This window comes from Pyrgilauda ruficollis, unplaced genomic scaffold (genome assembly GCF_017590135.1).
Source record: "Pyrgilauda ruficollis isolate IOZ18807 unplaced genomic scaffold, ASM1759013v1 scaffold10, whole genome shotgun sequence".
Classification (NCBI taxonomy): Eukaryota; Metazoa; Chordata; class Aves; order Passeriformes; family Passeridae; genus Pyrgilauda; species Pyrgilauda ruficollis.
In genome coordinates, this window is record NW_024508101.1 from 9157449 (window position 1) to 9175457 (window position 18009).

Genomic DNA, 18009 nt, shown 5'->3' on the forward strand with positions numbered 1-18009 from the left:
TCTCACCTAAGCTGGCCCTACACAGGAGGGTTGGACCAGATGACTTTCAGTGGTTCCTCCCAACCTAAACTGTTCTACTACCCTAAGAGTATAATGAGATAATATCTTTCAGAAGTTTATGTCTGGTAGCCTTCACTCTCACCTTTGCCCCATGACTGACTTGTATTACTCTTCACCTCGTGCCAGAAAACAGCTTGGAGAATATAGGTGGGATAAGGTGGGGTGGTCATAGGAGGAGAAAGTCCGTGCAGGAAAGAGAAACTCTGCATCTGTGTAACTTATTTATCTGAGTTTGGTGAAACAGGAATGATCTCACAGCTCTTCTGGTAAGACAGATCAGCTTGTTTTCTTTCTCTGAATTTAGAAATATGAAGCAGATTAGCTGCCATGCTTTCATGTGTGAAAAGAACAAATGATTTTATTCATGTCACAGGCTAGGGACTGCTGACTGCTAATCAGCCAAAACTGTTCTGATATGTTTGCAGAGCAACATCTGCATAATACTCAGTGGCTTTATTTTATAAAGGCCCTTTTGCTCTTCACTTCAGAATGTGAAATCAGTCAGGGTTTGAGCTCAAGTCAGCAATTATCAGAGGCAGCAAAGGGCAAATACTAACCCTGGGTTTGGTTTGGCAACAACAGTCAGGAAAGTGATTCACAGCTTTCAGTTTGTCGAGCAACTGGCAGTAGCCAGGACTAAGATGATTTTATTCATAACACTAAACAGCTTCATATTTTCACAACTTTCCCTTTGCATCATGAGGACAGCTGAGAACTGGTTTATCATAAAATCACAGAATCATTTAGGTTAGAAAAGCCCTCTAAGATCGAGTTCAACTGTTAACCCACCACTGTCCAGTCCATTACTAACCCATATCCCGCAGTGCCACATCCACGTGCCACATCTTTTAAATACCTCCAGGAATACTGACTCCACCACTTCCCCAGGCAGCCTATTCCAGTCTGGTAAACCTTCTAGTAAAAAAAAAAATTCCAGTATCTAATGTAAACCTCCCCTGTTGCAACTTCAGACCATCTCCTCTTGTCTTACACAAAATATTCCAATGAACAAAATCCCATATCCTCCATGTATAACTCTTAACCCATCTTTCCCTACTCTTCCTAATTTGAGAAAGCTTTTAGGTCACATCTCAATCTCTTTTAAGTATATACTTGCAAAACTGTTGACCAAAGTCAAATGACTCTCTGAACTATTAAGAGTATGCAGGGCATAATAAAACATTATTTTTATTCCTTTCTCCTCTCTCCAGAGTCTTCATGGCCAAAGAGAGCAGCAACAATACTTCTACACAGCTGGCTAATGTATATTTGCACAGCCTCCTGATTTTTTTCTAGCTCAAAGTACCTATTTTCCCTTATCTCACAGAAAAGCTATTTTTGTGTTCAGTAATGATACCTAGTTAATAGACAACTGATGCAAACCAAGAAGCCTTCTCAGTTTGCCTACCACAGGTGAGACAAATGGGTAAAACAGAAATAGAACGCAGTGCATGAGAGCACGTGCTCCACACCTATGCAGGTGCCCTCCTCACAACACTCCACAGCCACTCCTGAGCAGAGACAGCAGGACTTAGGAGCTGACAAGCAGCAACCCAGGACAGCCACCTGTTTTTTTCTCAGCGTCCAAGAGAAATTACAAAGTCCCCTGACACCCTCCCAGCATGTGCAACGAGAAGCACCTACCAAGAGCTTGTTTACAGTAACTACAGCTCACTAACAAGTTTTGCAAGTTTCAACTTTTTTGTTTCTTTGTATCACATTTGGAGTCTTCTGATTTGGAATTCTAGCCACATTTTCCTATGGGAAAACCTATGTCTATACTGGGAAGGGAGAGGCTGAAAGAGCATGGCAAGAACAAGCACATTTATGTATGGTATCTTTTACAGTCTTGTGTTATGCTGTACACGTATCAAGAAACACAGCATGTGTTTTATTATTTATTTCAGGACTTTTCCTGAAACCCATGCAAGGCAGACAGAATTGGTTACATTTAGTCTCAAAAATATTAAGATTTCTAGAGAAGTAGAACTTTTTCTTATCTGCATTTCCTGCTTTCTTTAGAAAGGCTATCAAGAAGTGTTTCTCCAGCACCCCCCCCACCAAGAAATCTTATTTATTGCAGAACCAGAGAAAAGAATGGAAGAAAGTTTGGTCCAAAGTCCTCTTTCTGCACTCTCCCTTACTGGCAATATCTGTGCTCTGCCTGAAGTGCTTCACCTGCATGAAAGCAGAGGGAAAGGTAGGAGGGAGCACATGAACTTCACTGAATGAGTCAGCTGATATAAACAAGAATGATTCAAGCACAAACATATACCTGATATTCAGGTTTCTGACTTCGCTCCCTTTACACAGAAGAAATGCCCCACTTCTCTTTTGAAGTCCACCCTTTCAGATGCAACTATCTCCATTCTCCTGTACAAGGAAGGCCCAGAAAAGCCTAAACTGGGTAGGAAGGCTGTGCTTTGTTCAGTATGAACAAGATGAAAAAGATGAAAAAACAGCTAACAAGAGTATGAATGGGGAAGACATATACCACACAAACACATTGTTTCCCTGTTTCTGCTTGTTTACATGCACTCCATAAACATGGCAAGACACCAACCACTGCTCATCACTGGAAAGTTAGGGAGAGACCAGCTTCCTAAAATCAGTTGTAGTTGTACAGTATTTGGAAGTTACAAGAGTCCAAATAATCCAAAATACTGAAATAATGCTGACAGGTTCTTTAAAATAGCCTCCCAAACAACATGAGTCAAGAAATAAAAAATAAATAAAGGGGACTGGAAAACTCAGGTGGAAAGCAGGAAATTTCCTATCTCCAGCAAGTGACAGATCTGGTCTGCCACAGACCGTTCAGTGACTGAAGTATTTATGGTAAAATACCAGTTAACCACATTACAGAAACGTGCAAAATATCCCCAACTTAGCAACCCTGATTTGGTCTAATGCAAATATTAGACCAAATGTACTGTGCTGGCATAATTTCTGATTTACTGTGTATCAAACCCATGCCTGTTGGTCTGAGCTGCAATGCTGCTCACCCATGCCCTGACCTACTCCACCTCTGTGCTGCTTGTTCTTACCTGCATCTGGGACCCAATAACAGTGTTATTGCAGGCCAGCTCTGTTTTGTTGATTGTGTCCAGCATTGCAGTTTTGCCCACATAGTCTTTATTAGAGTTGAGGTGACGCTCCAGCAGGTTCTGCACATCAGCACTGTACTGGTTCGTGAAGGCTTCCTCGTACTGGTCCGTCCAGAGGCGGATCCGATTCTCCCACCCTTCAGCTGTGTTTTCATCCAAGGCATGTGCTTCAGAAGGGGAATTCTGCACCAAACAGCAAAGAATGAATGGATAGTACACAGCAGGAAAATCTGTCCACAGTGCTCCAAGCACATGAATAAGCTACAAAAAAAGGCAAATCAGTGCCAAGCTATGTAAGTGTTGGTTATGAGGACATATTCTTCAGCATCTGCACCCTCCAGAACACTGTACAACAGTGTCACTCAGAAATCTACTGAGATTTCTGTGCAGAACTAAGACCTCTTGAAAGTTGGTACTTGGCACTGCTACATAAAATAAAACTAGGCTAGCACATGGCCAGAAAAAAAAATTTAAGCCACTTTGGAAAAATAATTAAGTATATTAAAAAAGCAAAGGCACAGAACACACAAAGGCAAATAAATCTCATGTAGGCTTGTCCTACAGTCAACCCACTCACAGCTAACACAATGCTCAATGATGTTGACTGCATCTCAATCTTTGCAGTGACTGATCCAAAAATAGTCCTGAACTTCCAGCTAAATGGTCACCAGAGTTTCAAGAAACTGAATGTAGAGCATAAGCTAATACCACAGGGTTAAAACTGCAAGTCCTAAGCAGAGTAAAGAAGAGAGGGCAAAATCAGGTAATCCGTTTAGACTGTCTTGTAAAGGAGGGGAAAACAGAAGCTGGTAGAAAGAAAAAGACTTAAGCTTCATTCTTTACTTGGCAGTAGTTGAAGTAGTTCAACAAATACTCCAGAGCTCAGCAACTCAATTGGCTTCATAAAGCACTGAGACACATATGACACTGAGGTCTTAGTAACAAGGACAACTGAAGAGCAATCATTATTTTAATAATATATATTAAAACCAGTAAGAGTTGCCATGCATTTTTACCCTCTCAAGTCACTTGCATACTATGGAGATGGTGCATAGGGACACCACAGTACTGTCCTTTTTTCTGAGTCACCTGCTAGAAGCCACTGCCAGCTGCAGGACTGGGGTCAGGTGGAACTGAGCAAACCTTAAGGCACCTCTTGTGTGTCTAGAAACAAATGCAGCTCACAATTCAAGTCTACTTTTTTTTGTCAAATAACCTTCCTATTCAATGGCCACACCTACCACTATTGCAGGAAGTCAGAGATAAATATATTGTCCCATCCATTCCTAGTAAGAGGATGTGGAGAGAAACAAGGCAGCCCTACTAGAGACTCCCAATATTAAACTTGTGAACTACTTTGATGTCCAAGCTTGAAATAGCTTTGATGCAATCAAACAATAACTGCCCTCACAGAAGAGCAGCCACAACCAGTTCTACATCCCTTCCATCAAACACCCCACTCCCAAGTGCCATGAATCAATCACTTCTCGGAACTGGATTGCATTATCTGACTGGAAGCTATCAGAAGCAAATGGAAGGTTCAAGGGGCAATTCCTGTGATACCCTTTTGAATAGGCTCCTTGTGGCACACTAAGGTTTGAGTTTATTACAAGGCTGGCCCCACAATCAGAAATTCCCCAGGCAAACCAAAAGAGGGACAAAATAAAGGAGAAAAAACCCCACCACCAACACAGAGGGTTGTCATTTCTACTCACCTTCATCCTCAGAGACTTTCGTGAGCCCTCTCGAAAAGCCTGTCCCCCAGACAAGGAGAGAGAGAAAAAACAAAGTATTTTATAAATTTCCTAAGAATTAGGATCCCAGAACCACACTAAATCTTACTCCAATCCTTAATAAAAATTGCAAGAATTACAGGAAAACCTACACAAGAAACAATGGACCTGAACAAAAAGAGACTGCAATGCAAATCCAGTGGAAACTGCTGAAAAGCTTGATGGCCAGGATTTCTGAACTAAAAAAGCCTGCCTCACGCTTAGTAAAAATGTCAAGATCAAAACCAAAACTGTCCCAACCTCACTTGCTTTGATACAAGAACAGTCTAGCAACAGAATCAAGGTGGTTCACAACAACAAAATAACCCCTCCAGACTGCACATAGCTCCTGCCCCCAAGCATTTTATTTAATCAGTGCCTACTAGAAGAACTTCAAGGGAAACATAACCTGTGGAAAATCATGGTAAAGCTGGCAGATGATGGGAAAGAACCAGCTGCTCACACACTTGCATTCCAATATAAGCAATTCAAAATTATTTCAGTCCCCAGATTCTCATAAACAAGACAGTAAAGTCATCCCTCAACAAATGTTCATCACTACCTACACAGTTTTCCACACAGGCACTATCTCTATCCCCGAAGAACAGTGCCAAGAAGCTCTGCAGCCCAAATTCCTCAAAAAAGCCTGCTAAAAAATACCATGCTCCCTTCATTTTTCATTCTATTCAAAGACTGACCCTTTCCCACAAACAGCCAGACTCCAAAAGTTACTTCCCCAAATCCTATTACAGCAAAAGGAAAAAGTAAGTAATTGAGTCCAAGCACTGAGCATGAATGGACAGCATTGGGAAATAAGGGTGGAGTTCCAGCAAGGTAATTTTAAAACCAACAGCCACGTACTCGAGCAGGTCACAAATACAAGGCATCCCATTATTACACCCGAAAGAGCAATTCTTGACAGAACAAAAATTTCTTGTTTGCTGCCAGCCTGTCAACCTGCTCCTAACAACACTGCACAGCATTTGGTAGGAACTGCAGCAACCTTGTCTCTCTCCACTTACCTTGATCTTTTTGGCCTTTGGAGCAGCACGAGCCTTTTCTGTACTCCTCTTCCTCTTCTTGGGTTTGCTCCTGCGGACGCGGTTGACGGTCAGCGTGATGCTGGTCGGCGTGTGCTGCGTGGCCGTGTACAGCACTGTGGAGGGAGAGAGTTCTTCATCCCAGCTCTCAGTGGCACTGCTGTCCCCACCTAGAGAGACAAGTGCTTCGTGAGAAACAGCTTCTCATTCCTGAGAGCACAGCTTACCCTTATGTCTGTTTTCAGCAAGACAACTTGCTGCCCCTGCATAGCTCTTCCCTGAGAGAATTATACCACCTCTGTTTTCCCACCCAAACTGGGAACAGGTGTTCCAAACTTCTGATATGTCACAGAACAGCACTGATGAAAATTCTCCTTTTCTGTTCACAAGATAATCTGATTTTCCCTAGAGCTAACTGAGGTGAAGCGTAAGGAGAGGAGAAAATCCCGGTGGTTGGGAGGCAAAGAACATTAGCTGGCACTGATCACAGTTAGATGATTACAACATCCAAAAGACAAAGGTCTCGAAGAAAGAAAATACAAGTCAGTGTTATCAGAATTATAACCTCAAACTCACCTGACACGTTGTCCTGCTTCCGGTGGCGGAGTCTGATCACCTTCCCCCTGCTCATTCCTCTGCCAAAGGAGAATGCACAATTGAAGCTGGTTTGTAGGAGTAAAGTCACTTGAAATTCAACAGGATGTCACAAGATGCGTGCCCTCAGTGGGGCCCAGGATGATAAGAACATCGATTTAACATCCTCATCTCCACTCCTGGTGCCACCAACACTTGTCAGGCTGACAACGCAAAGGAGGAGGGTCAATACTGGGTAAAGCACTGGAAAGAATGCTCCAGTTAGCAAAAGGAAGTCTGTCCCACAGCCCAAAGGTGACACGGTTTAGTATGAGCAGTCAAGACAAGGAGCAGCCCAGATCTGCACTGCACCAAAGCTTACCTGCACTTTTCACACTTGAGGAGGAAACCATCTTGGGAGACGCTGCAGTGGCACCAAGTGGGAATTGATTCTCCTTCTGAGGAGCTCTCACTATCCCCGGAGTTTTCCTCATCAGGTGAGTGCAGGCCATTCAGTTCTGCACGAGGTATAATGGTCTGGACAGGAGGAGAGGCTGGCGGCGTTGGAGGAGGAGGGGCTCCATAATTATGATCCTGAAAATGAGTATTTGCAGTACTACTTTTAATGTGAAGATATGATGCCTAGAAACTGAAGTCCCAAATCCACAGTTCCCAAGTTAATATTTAACTGGTGTAAAACAATAGCCTGAATTCCTCAACCTACCAAGAAGGTACAGTAATAGCCCAGAAACATGTAAATTATTTCCTTCAGCACCAATGAATTAAACTCAAAACCTATGAAAACAACCAGGCTATTTCGACATTAACTGTTGTACTGCTAATAATCTGAGATGACATAAGTGTTTAAACAGTGGAACCAGCTGCCCTGAGATGCAGAGTTTCTGTCTGTTGAGATATTCAAAACTCAACTGGATATGGTCTTGAGCAACCTGCTCAGGCAGAGTCAGCTTGAACAAGGAGGTTGGATTATGTGATCTCAAGAGGCCCCTTCCAGCCTCAATGATTCTGTGACACCCTGTTCATCCCACAGCTTCCAGCCATGCTCCCACTCCCATGCTCCTGACTGCTCCTTGATTCTCGTTGTTTAAAAAGTTACCACTGTGAAAATCTGCGCAGTTGGAACAAGTATAAATAGTGCACAATAAACCAAATGAGGCATAAAATTACCACCAGGAAAATACTATATATTCATTTTTATTCACACTTCATTCATTTATTTCATTCAGTTAAAAATCTATCACCTAGAACACTAAAAAAGTTTGCTGTAAAGTATGCAAGACTTCACAAACAATAAATACAGAAATAAAAAATGTATGGCAGAACTCAGCTCTAACTTAGTGTTTCCTAAGAAATAAGTCAAAATTCCTAAGGCTTAATAGGCAAAGAACTATGGAACAAGGAGAAAAGAGTAAAAGCAGACAGTAAAGAGCTGATTCACTGCAGAGAGAGTACTCACTGCGTAAGGCAGCCCGCGATAGCTGTGTTTCTGGGTGGCCCCATAGCCGTGGCTGGAGTACACATTCTTCTCACTGACAGCTGGACTAGCTTCCACAGACTCTGGGCTGCAGAAAGTGCCAGAAGTAAAACCCATCAATACAACATCATTTTTTTAGTGCCAGTATTTCACTGCTCTTTTCTATTGAACACATGAGCTCAAAATGAAGAAACTTCATGAAATCGAGGTGGTGTCATGCGTTTCACCAAGCATCATGTGTGCAGAAGCTGTACAGGATGAACCTGCTTTCAGAGGGAAGGAACTGAGTAAGGGCCACCCTATATAGCTCATTAAACTAGGTCTCAGTCTGGGAAGTTAAAAAGGTAATTAGCATGTAAGAAGCTCAGTTTCCTTATTGTTGAGGAAATTGGGTCTAGTTCAGCATTCACATCTGAACCCAGCTAGCCTAATCTCAAAGCCACTGAACAGTACTGCCATTTTATCTCTGCAACAGCTTATTTCAACTGCAGCTAAGCAGCTTTCCTGCACCTGCACTTGTTTCTCTCTCCCTCAGATACCAATTGTTACTGAGTCCAACATCCTGTGATAAAGCCTGCATGAAAACTGCAGCTATCCTGACAGCAACTACCAGGAACTGGAGATTCCTGTTACAAAGAGACAACAAAATCCATGTCCTGGACAGACAGTGGCCACAGACAGATCAGATTCACCCTGTGCTTTCTATACAGCAGCCTGCAATGAGCAGAACAGGAAATCTGCTGCTAAGGTACAATGCACTCTTCCACCACAGGGTGGTGAAAAAAAACAGCTAAAAATCAAAGGTATATCCTCAGCAGAAAGCTGCAGAAAACCTACTCAGAGAAGGGACAGCTGCAATTCAATGCAGGGGATATTAGATAATGAGGCTACAGACAGAACACCAGCAAGGAAACATGCTGTCTTCTGTTACAAGTAGAAGATACAAGTCAGATAACCTCTGCACAGACCAGAAGTAGGGCCTGTATCAGAGTATGGCAAAATATTACTGAACCATGTCTGCAGATGGAATCTTCATCAAAATTACAGCATGGAGCTGAGCAAGCAGGGAAGAAAAGTATAGAAAAGGAAAACTTTACCTTGGACCTCTGCTGCTCTGGTGAGATCTCACAGGACTCTCAGTGGGTCCTACATAGTCAGCATGAATCAGGCACCATCAAACAATGGCCAGCAATCACACGTGGGGCAGTGCTTAGGCACCCAAGAAGAGTAACCCCTTGCCCTTTGGACTTCCTATTAGCTCTTGAAATCTCTGCTGCCCCACCCTGCCACTCAACCTCATCTATTCTCCAAGGCACCAGCCCCTGAGCTTCTGGCTTATTCTGGAGTAAGGTGATCTGTCTTTGCAACATAAAGGAGCAGTAATTTATTGTACAAAGAACGGCAGAAAGTAGAAGACATTTCACCTATGCAAACAACACCTCTGGAGCTCAGGATTTAAGTGCATGACATGATAAATTCAGTTGGTTTTCAATGTGACTACAGCCAGCAAAACTGTCAGAAGCAGAAGATATAGATGATCTCTCTCAAAGGATGTACTTCTTAACAAAAGGTACCATATGTAGAGCTCGCCACATAATCCAGCCTTTGCAACAATCCTTTAGGACTTTCAGATTGGTACAGTGTCAAATCCATTCAGGTTTAATAACCCTTTCAGAAATATTTCAGTATTAGAAGGAAAAGAGCCTAAACAGTCTAAACAGCAGATATGTCCTCTGTCCAAGTCACCCACATTCCTAACCACAGTCAGACTGGAATACCAACAATGCTGCCGCAAGCATTAGCAATAAAACTTCAGAATTGTTGGTGCAACGGTGTCCAGGGGCAACAACGCTGGGGCCCATGCTTCCTCAGCAGCAGCACGCCAAGCTTCCACACCTTCCAATATGCAGTCAGACTAACACAGCAAAACTACTCTGCAGCCTCCATGTCACCCTCAGATGAACACCCTACACCATTTTCACCTCCTCTCTGTATCAGAGGATGGGGAAGATGCTAAAGCTCAGCCTGTGAAGAGGATCAGCTAGTTTTCCTTTTACCTTCCCCACTGCCTTTGTGATGCACATCTTGGAATCAATTCCTTTTAAGAGGTACAAAGCTCAGGTACCCCTGACTTTATGTATCAAACCAGAGAGTTTCAAAGGCAAAGTAAAAGACAGCCTTAACTTTGAAGAGACCCATGAAGGACACTTCAGCATAACAGTGCATCGATGCAAAGCCTGGCGAATGAAGTCCTGGCATTCCCAATTTTTAGAAAACAGACAGAGAAACCAATTCAGAAATCTTCGAACACCTTTTTTCAAAGCACTCCAAGCCTAGCCTCAAGTTAGACCTACAAATTTCTTACAAGGGAGAAAGAAAATGCTTCGCAGAAGGTTTACAGTCAGTCTTTTTGATACTTAAATGCTACAAGGGACACATGCACAGACACATCTGGCTCTTCTCCCTACCACGCTCAGCTTCGAAAGCAAAGCACATGAGCAAACTATTTAGCACTCTTCCTCCTGCCATAAACAGTTTTAAATTCCTGCATGTTGAGTCTTCAAAGTGCTGCTGTGGGAGAAGCAGGGTGACAAGCAATACTAAATGATAGATCTTGAAAAGTGAAGGATCATGTAACCAGCGCAGATGAGTGACTTACTAGATTCTGATTCTCCGTTTAAAAACAACATGTAAAAATGTGGGCTTTAGGATGGAATGAAGCATCACAAAGAGAATGGCTAGAATGGGGCCAGTGCCAAAACAGACAAAAAAGAGCATTAGCAGTCTTGCAGAGAGTGCGACGGTGTAATCAAACTCTATGCATAGTCAAATCAGGGCGAGATGGAAGGGAAAAACAGTGATTCAAACCTTAGCCCACTGCTCTTACAGATCAAAATCAATAGCATCTGGAGTAATTTCTGTTCTACACTGATACAGCTGACATGCAGGTATTTGCACAGTAGATACCTCTAGATAACACATGGGAGAAATCTATCTCCAAAACATCATTTGTAGATTTTTGTAAAGAGATACTACAGTCTGTGTTTCAAAGAAGGATGCAGGCAAGCAGGATGTAGAAGCACACAGAAATAAACTTCAGCCCTCACTCTCATCCCTGACAAAAGCATACTCTAATCCTAGCTGACATCATTCTAACAAGGGTTTTAAGAAGAGATCACAATGCAGTATTTCCTGATTTTGAAATGCTCCTGACTCTGCAGAAGCAGAGTGTTTTTAAAGAAATATAAGTCCCCTCCAACAGGCCTCAGAGATACGGCTGCAGTGAGAGCCCTGCTCATGGTCCTGTGGTGGGGACTCCAGAGGATGCTCTCTGAGGTATGCTCCTTGGAGTCTGTTCAGGGGCAGAAACAAAATAAAGGTGCCTACCAGGCTGATGCTGTCTCACATCTCTGTCAAACTCCAAAGGTCTCCACAAATCAGTCACACAAGACTGGTACCAAGTCTGAGCTAATAGGCTCTACTGAGAGGAAGGTTCAGCACGCTGATCCCTCACATTGCAGCTGTTGGAAAAGGCGCTGGTTTGTACCATGCCAATGTCAAGCCTGGGTACAGCAAATTCACAACTGCCTGCACTTGAGTATAGATGTACCTTCCCTCATATCCTCTGTTAAACTTACCAATTTCTGTAACACTGTATTTGTTAATACTCATCTCTCATACTGCCAGTGGACCAGCAACCCCTTTCTCCCGAGTGGAGAAAGCACTGGCACCAATCCTACAGCCCGACTCCAGGTCAGCCCTCTGGCACCCTCCCGTTCTCCTTTCTCCTCATCCGTGGGGTAACACTCACTCCGATCCTGCAGCCATGTCGGAGTAGGACGTATCTGGTGTGGTGACTCCCAGAGGGATTGCAATGCTCATGACGCCCGTCGGGGATCACGGAGTCCAGAGGGCAGCGACTGGCCGCTCCGAGGGCGGAGAGGAGCCGCAGAGCCTCGGCCAACACGTCACGGACATGGGGAAACCTACCAGGGTAGAAACAAAGCATTGCATCTCCGTTACGGGGTGAGGTCTCCCTGTATGCCTCTAAAGAAGGCTTTCACAGCAAAGAAAAGCAGAAATAGATTTCCATCAGTGACATGCCACATCATTTTTACTTCATTTTGGTATGTAGGGCCACAGAAGAGGTAGATGGCAGTAGTTTGGTGGGGAGGTTAGGGGTTTTTTACCGTGTTGGACTGACATACAATGAGCTGCTTTGCCTTAAAGCTGATAATGACAGTTCCCTCCTCCCCCAAGTAAACTTAGGACTAATTATCAGATAAGTAATCTATTAGCTCCTTCTGCATATAAGCAGCAGCTGTCACCTATCACCCACAACCCTCCACCAGCATTTCCTAACTCTTTCCCCACACAAGCTGCAGGCAAAATCCCATCACGGTGGACAACTAGACAATGCCAGGGTGGACCGAGCTGAGACCTCTCCCTGGAGATCAGTCTGTAGGTGCATTTGCTAGGCCTACAGCACAGGTGAGTGTGAGCGGCAGAGCAGCTGCTCCCCCACCACCGATGGCTCCCCAGGGCCACGAGGCCCATCCTGGACTCTGCGCCGGTGGCTCAGTGAGCCCTGACACAGCGGGCCTCGACTGTCCCTGACACCTCCCCACGGCAGAGCCACGTCAGACGTCTGGGCGAGGGGAATGCGGCGGGATCACTGGCCGTGTGCGGGAGCCGGGTGAGTCACGGCGGCACCGGGGCGCAGCCGCCGGCCGTGCCGGGGAAGCCCGGGCTCCACCTTCCCTGCTGACCACAGCGCTTTGCTACGGCCGCGACACAAATCGCCCATAAACGCGGACTTCCTCGGGTCGGATGGCGGCCGGAGGTGAAATGGGATCAGCCCCTCGTTATGTAAATAACCTCAGTAACACACATGAGCATAAAGGGGCTATTATTCTACACAGCTCAAGAGAAGCCCCCACAACACAGAGAGAAGCTGCATTTCTGCACGCAGCAAAGACAGCTCCAAAACCAAAGAAAAATGGTGACAACCACCCTCTCTGCACGTTAAACTTTAAGGGCAGCCTTGAATACTTTCCACTGCCTTTCGCTGGCTCCAGCAGCGCAGACAAGCCAGCCTGCTGTCACATGCTCCCCGGCATCTCGGGGCTCTGCCAGCAAACCCTCCTGGGCTACACAGAGGCCGTGAGCCAAGTTTTCCTGTGGGCAGTGAATTTCTCACAGGGAACTGCCTTTGGACACCACAGTCCAGCCATTGTTTAATACACAAAACCCCCAGAAAGACAAAAACACACACTCACACTCACTATAAGGGCAAATGAAGAGTGAGAGTCAGAAAGTTTAAATGCTGCATGCTATGTTGCCTTTTCCTGTCTTAAAAGGCAGGCCACTTCTCTCGGCACAAGGAAATACTTTCCTTCTTCAGCATACATCCCTATGGAAAATCTTTCAGAGTATGACAGGCATACAGTGAATTACAGAAGTAGCACATAAAGATTTCTAAGTGGTCTGTGGCAATTCCCTGTTATGCCCCAAAGCAACGGTCTCACAGGGAGGTGGGAGATGAAAAAGGAAACAGGCAGGACTAAGCTCACAAGCAGTTCCAACCCCAGACAGCCCAGTGTCCTTGAGTGTGTTTTCTGGAAAAAAAATAAATGTAAAAGGACCTTCCAGAAGTGTCTTATTTACCCTTTCTTGTGCTTGTGACAAGAGTTGTGATTTCTACACTGCCACAACATGAGACAAACTGCTCCTAAAATACAGCTAAAAGCTACAGACATCAATCCCTGCTTCAATTGAGTCACGTAAAACTCTAGCACAAGGTTAAAAGAAATAAGACAAGTTTCTCAGTGTCTGAAGCATCCTTCCCTTTAAGGAACATGGAAAACTCTTCTTCTCCCCACACCCAGTAATCTTTCTAAATACTTGTTTAGATGTTTTTCCCTCTGTTGATCACATGCCTTTGCCAATGACTGTACCCAGCTGGCAGCAGCCTGACAGTTCATCAGGATGAATTCCAGCCTCCTGCCTGCCTGTGACTCAGCAGAACTGGAGGATTTCAGGTGCAGCTTCTGGACTAGAGAGTCGCAGGATACCTGGGCGGTCCAGGAGTAATTGGGGCAAGTTTTCACCCACTTCTCATAGGAAACCCTCTTTCTATCAGTACTGTACAAATGCTGCTGCACTGATATGGTCTCAACTCCCATTTTTGGGAAGATTACTGGAGAAACATGAAATGGCAAACTGAAAGGTTAAACAAGGCAAATTCCAGTTCACTTTTATGTTGACCCAGCAATACTTGCCCAACTACCACCCATGTTCAGATTTTACTGTTTGGTGCTCCTATTTTATGTGTACTTTCAACTGTGACAATGTGACAATTCAAAACTGCTGAGACCAACTTCAAGTGAGGTCCAAGACCACACCACCTTCAGGTTACATTACATCTGGACTCCAAGACACTTGGCCTGCTAACATCAGCCTGACAGAAAATGCTGGGGTTGAGATCTAGATGTTGACCCACCAAACTGGCCAATTTCCTGTATATTCAATTCCCAAGGTCGTTCCTGCCTCTATCCCCAAAAATACAGCTGAAGGAGAAAAAAACCAGAAGTCACACCCAGTTCTCTCTGCTGCCACTGGAAGAAGTTTTACTAAATTCAGAGTCTTAATTCAAATCTAATGAGCTTCAGACCACAGCAAAAATTTGTCTCCCTTACAACACAATTCTTCTTGAAATCAAATGAAAATGGAAATTTTGATGGCCTAACAGGCAGATAATATTTAGCTGATTTTGAAAATGATTTCTTTTCCCCCCACATTTGGCACCTACACACCAGCCTCCTTAACCAGTCATACCAGTATAAAGATACTTGGTCTTCCCCAACATCATCAGAACAGCCCAGATGAGCATCCACCCACACAGCCACCCCAGCTGGGATCCCCAGTTCTCACTCAGCACAGGTCACACGCCAAGGACTGATCCACTGTGAGTGGCTGCCTTGGCTACACTGTGAATATAAGCTATTCAGTTATTTCAGGTAACATCCTGTATTGACAGAAAGGACTTTAATAAATCTAAGCTGGCCAAGTGAAGGTTAAGCAACACCTGCTGCTGTAACAGTAAATTTAATTTTTGGAACTCTGTTTAGGATGCAATGGCTGCAGCGCTGCACTGGCTCACTTCCACAGCCAGTGCCATCCATGTACAAATAAAGCAGATGCAGAAGATTTACTGCTGGAAACTCACTTTATTACTTGTGGTGTTAAAAGTCTGTACTAACAGGAACAATCAAGCATGGCGAGTCAAAGAGCTCACCAGAGCTTCCTCCTTCAAGATGTGGTTGTACCTGTCTTCACTCGTGTCCCAGTCATACAGACACCTCTGGACATGCATGGTGTGCAACATCTGGTGACAGACTCTACAAAGTATTTGTGAGCGTCATGAAAAATTCACCTGCAGACAAAAAACCCCAGGCACAGCCTCACAGACTGCATGTGCTACCTAAATTCAGACTCCATCACCCTTTGGTGCTGCTCAGGTGATGCTGTACAATCTTAGGGGGGACAGAACGTGTCCCTTGCACCCTCCCACAGTCACAGATTCAAGAGCAAAGCAGTCACCAAGCAGGAGGACAGAGATTCATCCTGTTCCTCTGCAGGGTCCGTGCACATCTGTGAGTCTGTGTCCACACAGAGCCTGAAATACTTTACCATTGTGCATCCAGTGTCTCATGCATGGCCAAGAAAGATAAAAAGGTAACACTGGTACAAACATATCGTGGACAAACTGACAAAAGCCTTTTCTGATTATGCAGAACTTCAAGATGTGAGCCAGGGCAGAGAGAACAAGGAAATTACCTCTATGTGCACTGATGGTGACCACTTCTTGTTCGCAGATAGTAAAGGACAGACAAGCGCTTCCTTTACCTCTCCCCACAATTCCTAACAACTCCAGTTACTGAAGTCCCAAACTGGAAACAGATTCCAGACTTCTGACAACCCAGAATTACTAGTGTCTGAACAATAACCACCATCATCTTCTCTACGCTCAGCAATGGGCCTCTAAGTCGCCCACAAAGGATGAGCTCCGTGTATAATGAGTTGCACATTTTCAAGCTCCCACGCCATTACCAGTCATATCAAATTCAAAGCACTTTTCACTCCTGCACCTCATACTGCCACAGGCCAGTCCAGAGCTGGTGGAAAACTGGTAATAGCAGCTTTGCCATGCAGCCTTCTTTGGCATCCTCTCAGCCAACATCATTTGGGACAGAAACAGCAAGGTCTGATGAGCTCATACTTACACTGTCATCTGCACCAGTGGCAAATCACACGGCACGTGGAGCAGTGTAAAAAGTGTTAGCATCTTAGATCTTCTTCATTGTTCATATTTTCCCCTGGAAATTTCAGAATAATCAAAATCTATGGGACATCTAATGTAAACAGAACAGCTTCCATTACCACGCTGAAAAAGTCCTCTCATCAGCCAGTGCCACTCAAATATGTGCACAGTCCACCTGAGTCCAATCAAGCACTCCCTGTACATGCACAAACCTCATGTCAAGGTCAGATCCTTAACAGAAGCGAAAGCACCTTTAGAGCAAACAGAATCAGATCAAGGTTTTCTGTATTTAACAGTTAGGTCAAAAAAATGCATCAAATTCCCTGAATTTCAGACATGTTGTTCTATAAGGACATCTACACAGACACAGGGGCAGAGCAGATAAATCCTTAAATCATTTAGCTCCAACTGACTATGAAACAGATTGCTAAAGTACTTGAATTGTGCCTCAATCTACCAATACAAATGCTTAGCTCTGCTCTGAAAACAAGCTGGGTTCACTAAGCAGCAAGGAAACAACTGTGCCAGTTTTAAAGAATGAAATATTGATATAACTATTCACTATTATCATTAGATCCATACATCATCTGCTAGTGGGCTGATAAAGCAAGACAGCAATTCTATCCCATGGGGTCTGGGAGAACTCAGTCCTGGTTTACAACAGAAAGGATCAAAGTAACACGCAACACTGGAATTCTTTACTAGCTATAATACCACAATAACCAAATTATTGACAAGTATAGCGCAATGGTTAAAGATTTATTTGTCTTAGGCCCTTTTCACTGTCCCCTGGTTTATATGTATGCAACCATACACAAAAAGAAATCCTTGTATGTACATATTTAGTTCAGAGTTCATTTTGCTCTCTGGGATCTAGAGAACCTTGAAAAAACACTGACAAGCTCTCAGAACAAGAATAACAGCATTTAAAAATTGTAAAATGTCAGAAAGGAACAGCCCAGTGAGAGCTGCTGCTCATCACACTCACAAGAGCTGGAGTCAAAGATCAGGGAACGGCAACACTACTGCTTTTAGAACATGGGTGACCTAAAACACTTTTGGTATGCATGGGCCTATGCATCAGTCAAGTTGTTCCCTACAAGATATGAAATCATATTAACAATTCCCATTATTCTTGAAGTGTTCTATGAAAGCACTACACAGTACCTCAACACATGTTTATGAATACACCTACTTAGCTAACATCAGCATGATAAAGCTGTGAAGGCTATGTAAGCCATTATTAAAATTGAGGTACAAGCAAGTTAAACTGATTTTGACAAAATTTGGAAACAGATGGAAAGTACGTAAATTTAATAAAAAAAATTAAACTAGGTTTAAGCCTTTTTAAGGCAATTTTCACAATATCCATCCACACGATTCCATCATTTTATCTCATGAAGAAAACATCAATTTTAGTTAAACTCCTCTGTGAACTACACCTTAAGGGACTACAAACGACGAGAGAGCAACTGATAGAAACTAAACCAAGCAGAGAAATTACAAAATGCATAGTCAAGTACTCTTAGCAACTGACCCAAGACTGCAAGAAGAATAACCTCAAAACTTTGCTGCTGCTTCCACAGGCAAGACATTATGCAAACCAAACCAAAATCCTGTTTTTCTTTTGAAATCATAAAAT

The 18009-nt window shown here is 43.8% G+C and overlaps 1 protein-coding gene across 2 annotated transcripts in view; it reads right to left on the reverse strand.

Moving 5' to 3' along the window:
* Positions 1-18009, reverse strand: part of SETD5 (SET domain containing 5) — a 65250-nt gene that overhangs the window by 27300 nt on the left and 19941 nt on the right. Inside the window, exons 2-8 of one of the 2 annotated variants that reach the window (XM_041459787.1) lie at positions 11856-12030; positions 8027-8132; positions 6932-7143; positions 6553-6611; positions 5959-6146; positions 4880-4918; positions 3105-3347 (exon numbers count right to left, since the gene is read on the reverse strand). In XM_041459787.1, the coding sequence (XP_041315721.1) occupies positions 3105-3347; positions 4880-4918; positions 5959-6146; positions 6553-6611; positions 6932-7143; positions 8027-8132; positions 11856-11926 (918 nt within the window). In that variant the 5' untranslated portion in view covers positions 11927-12030. The remainder of the gene's footprint in view (positions 1-3104; positions 3348-4879; positions 4919-5958; positions 6147-6552; positions 6612-6931; positions 7144-8026; positions 8133-11855; positions 12031-18009) is intronic. The other variant, XM_041459795.1, reaches the window with a different exon arrangement.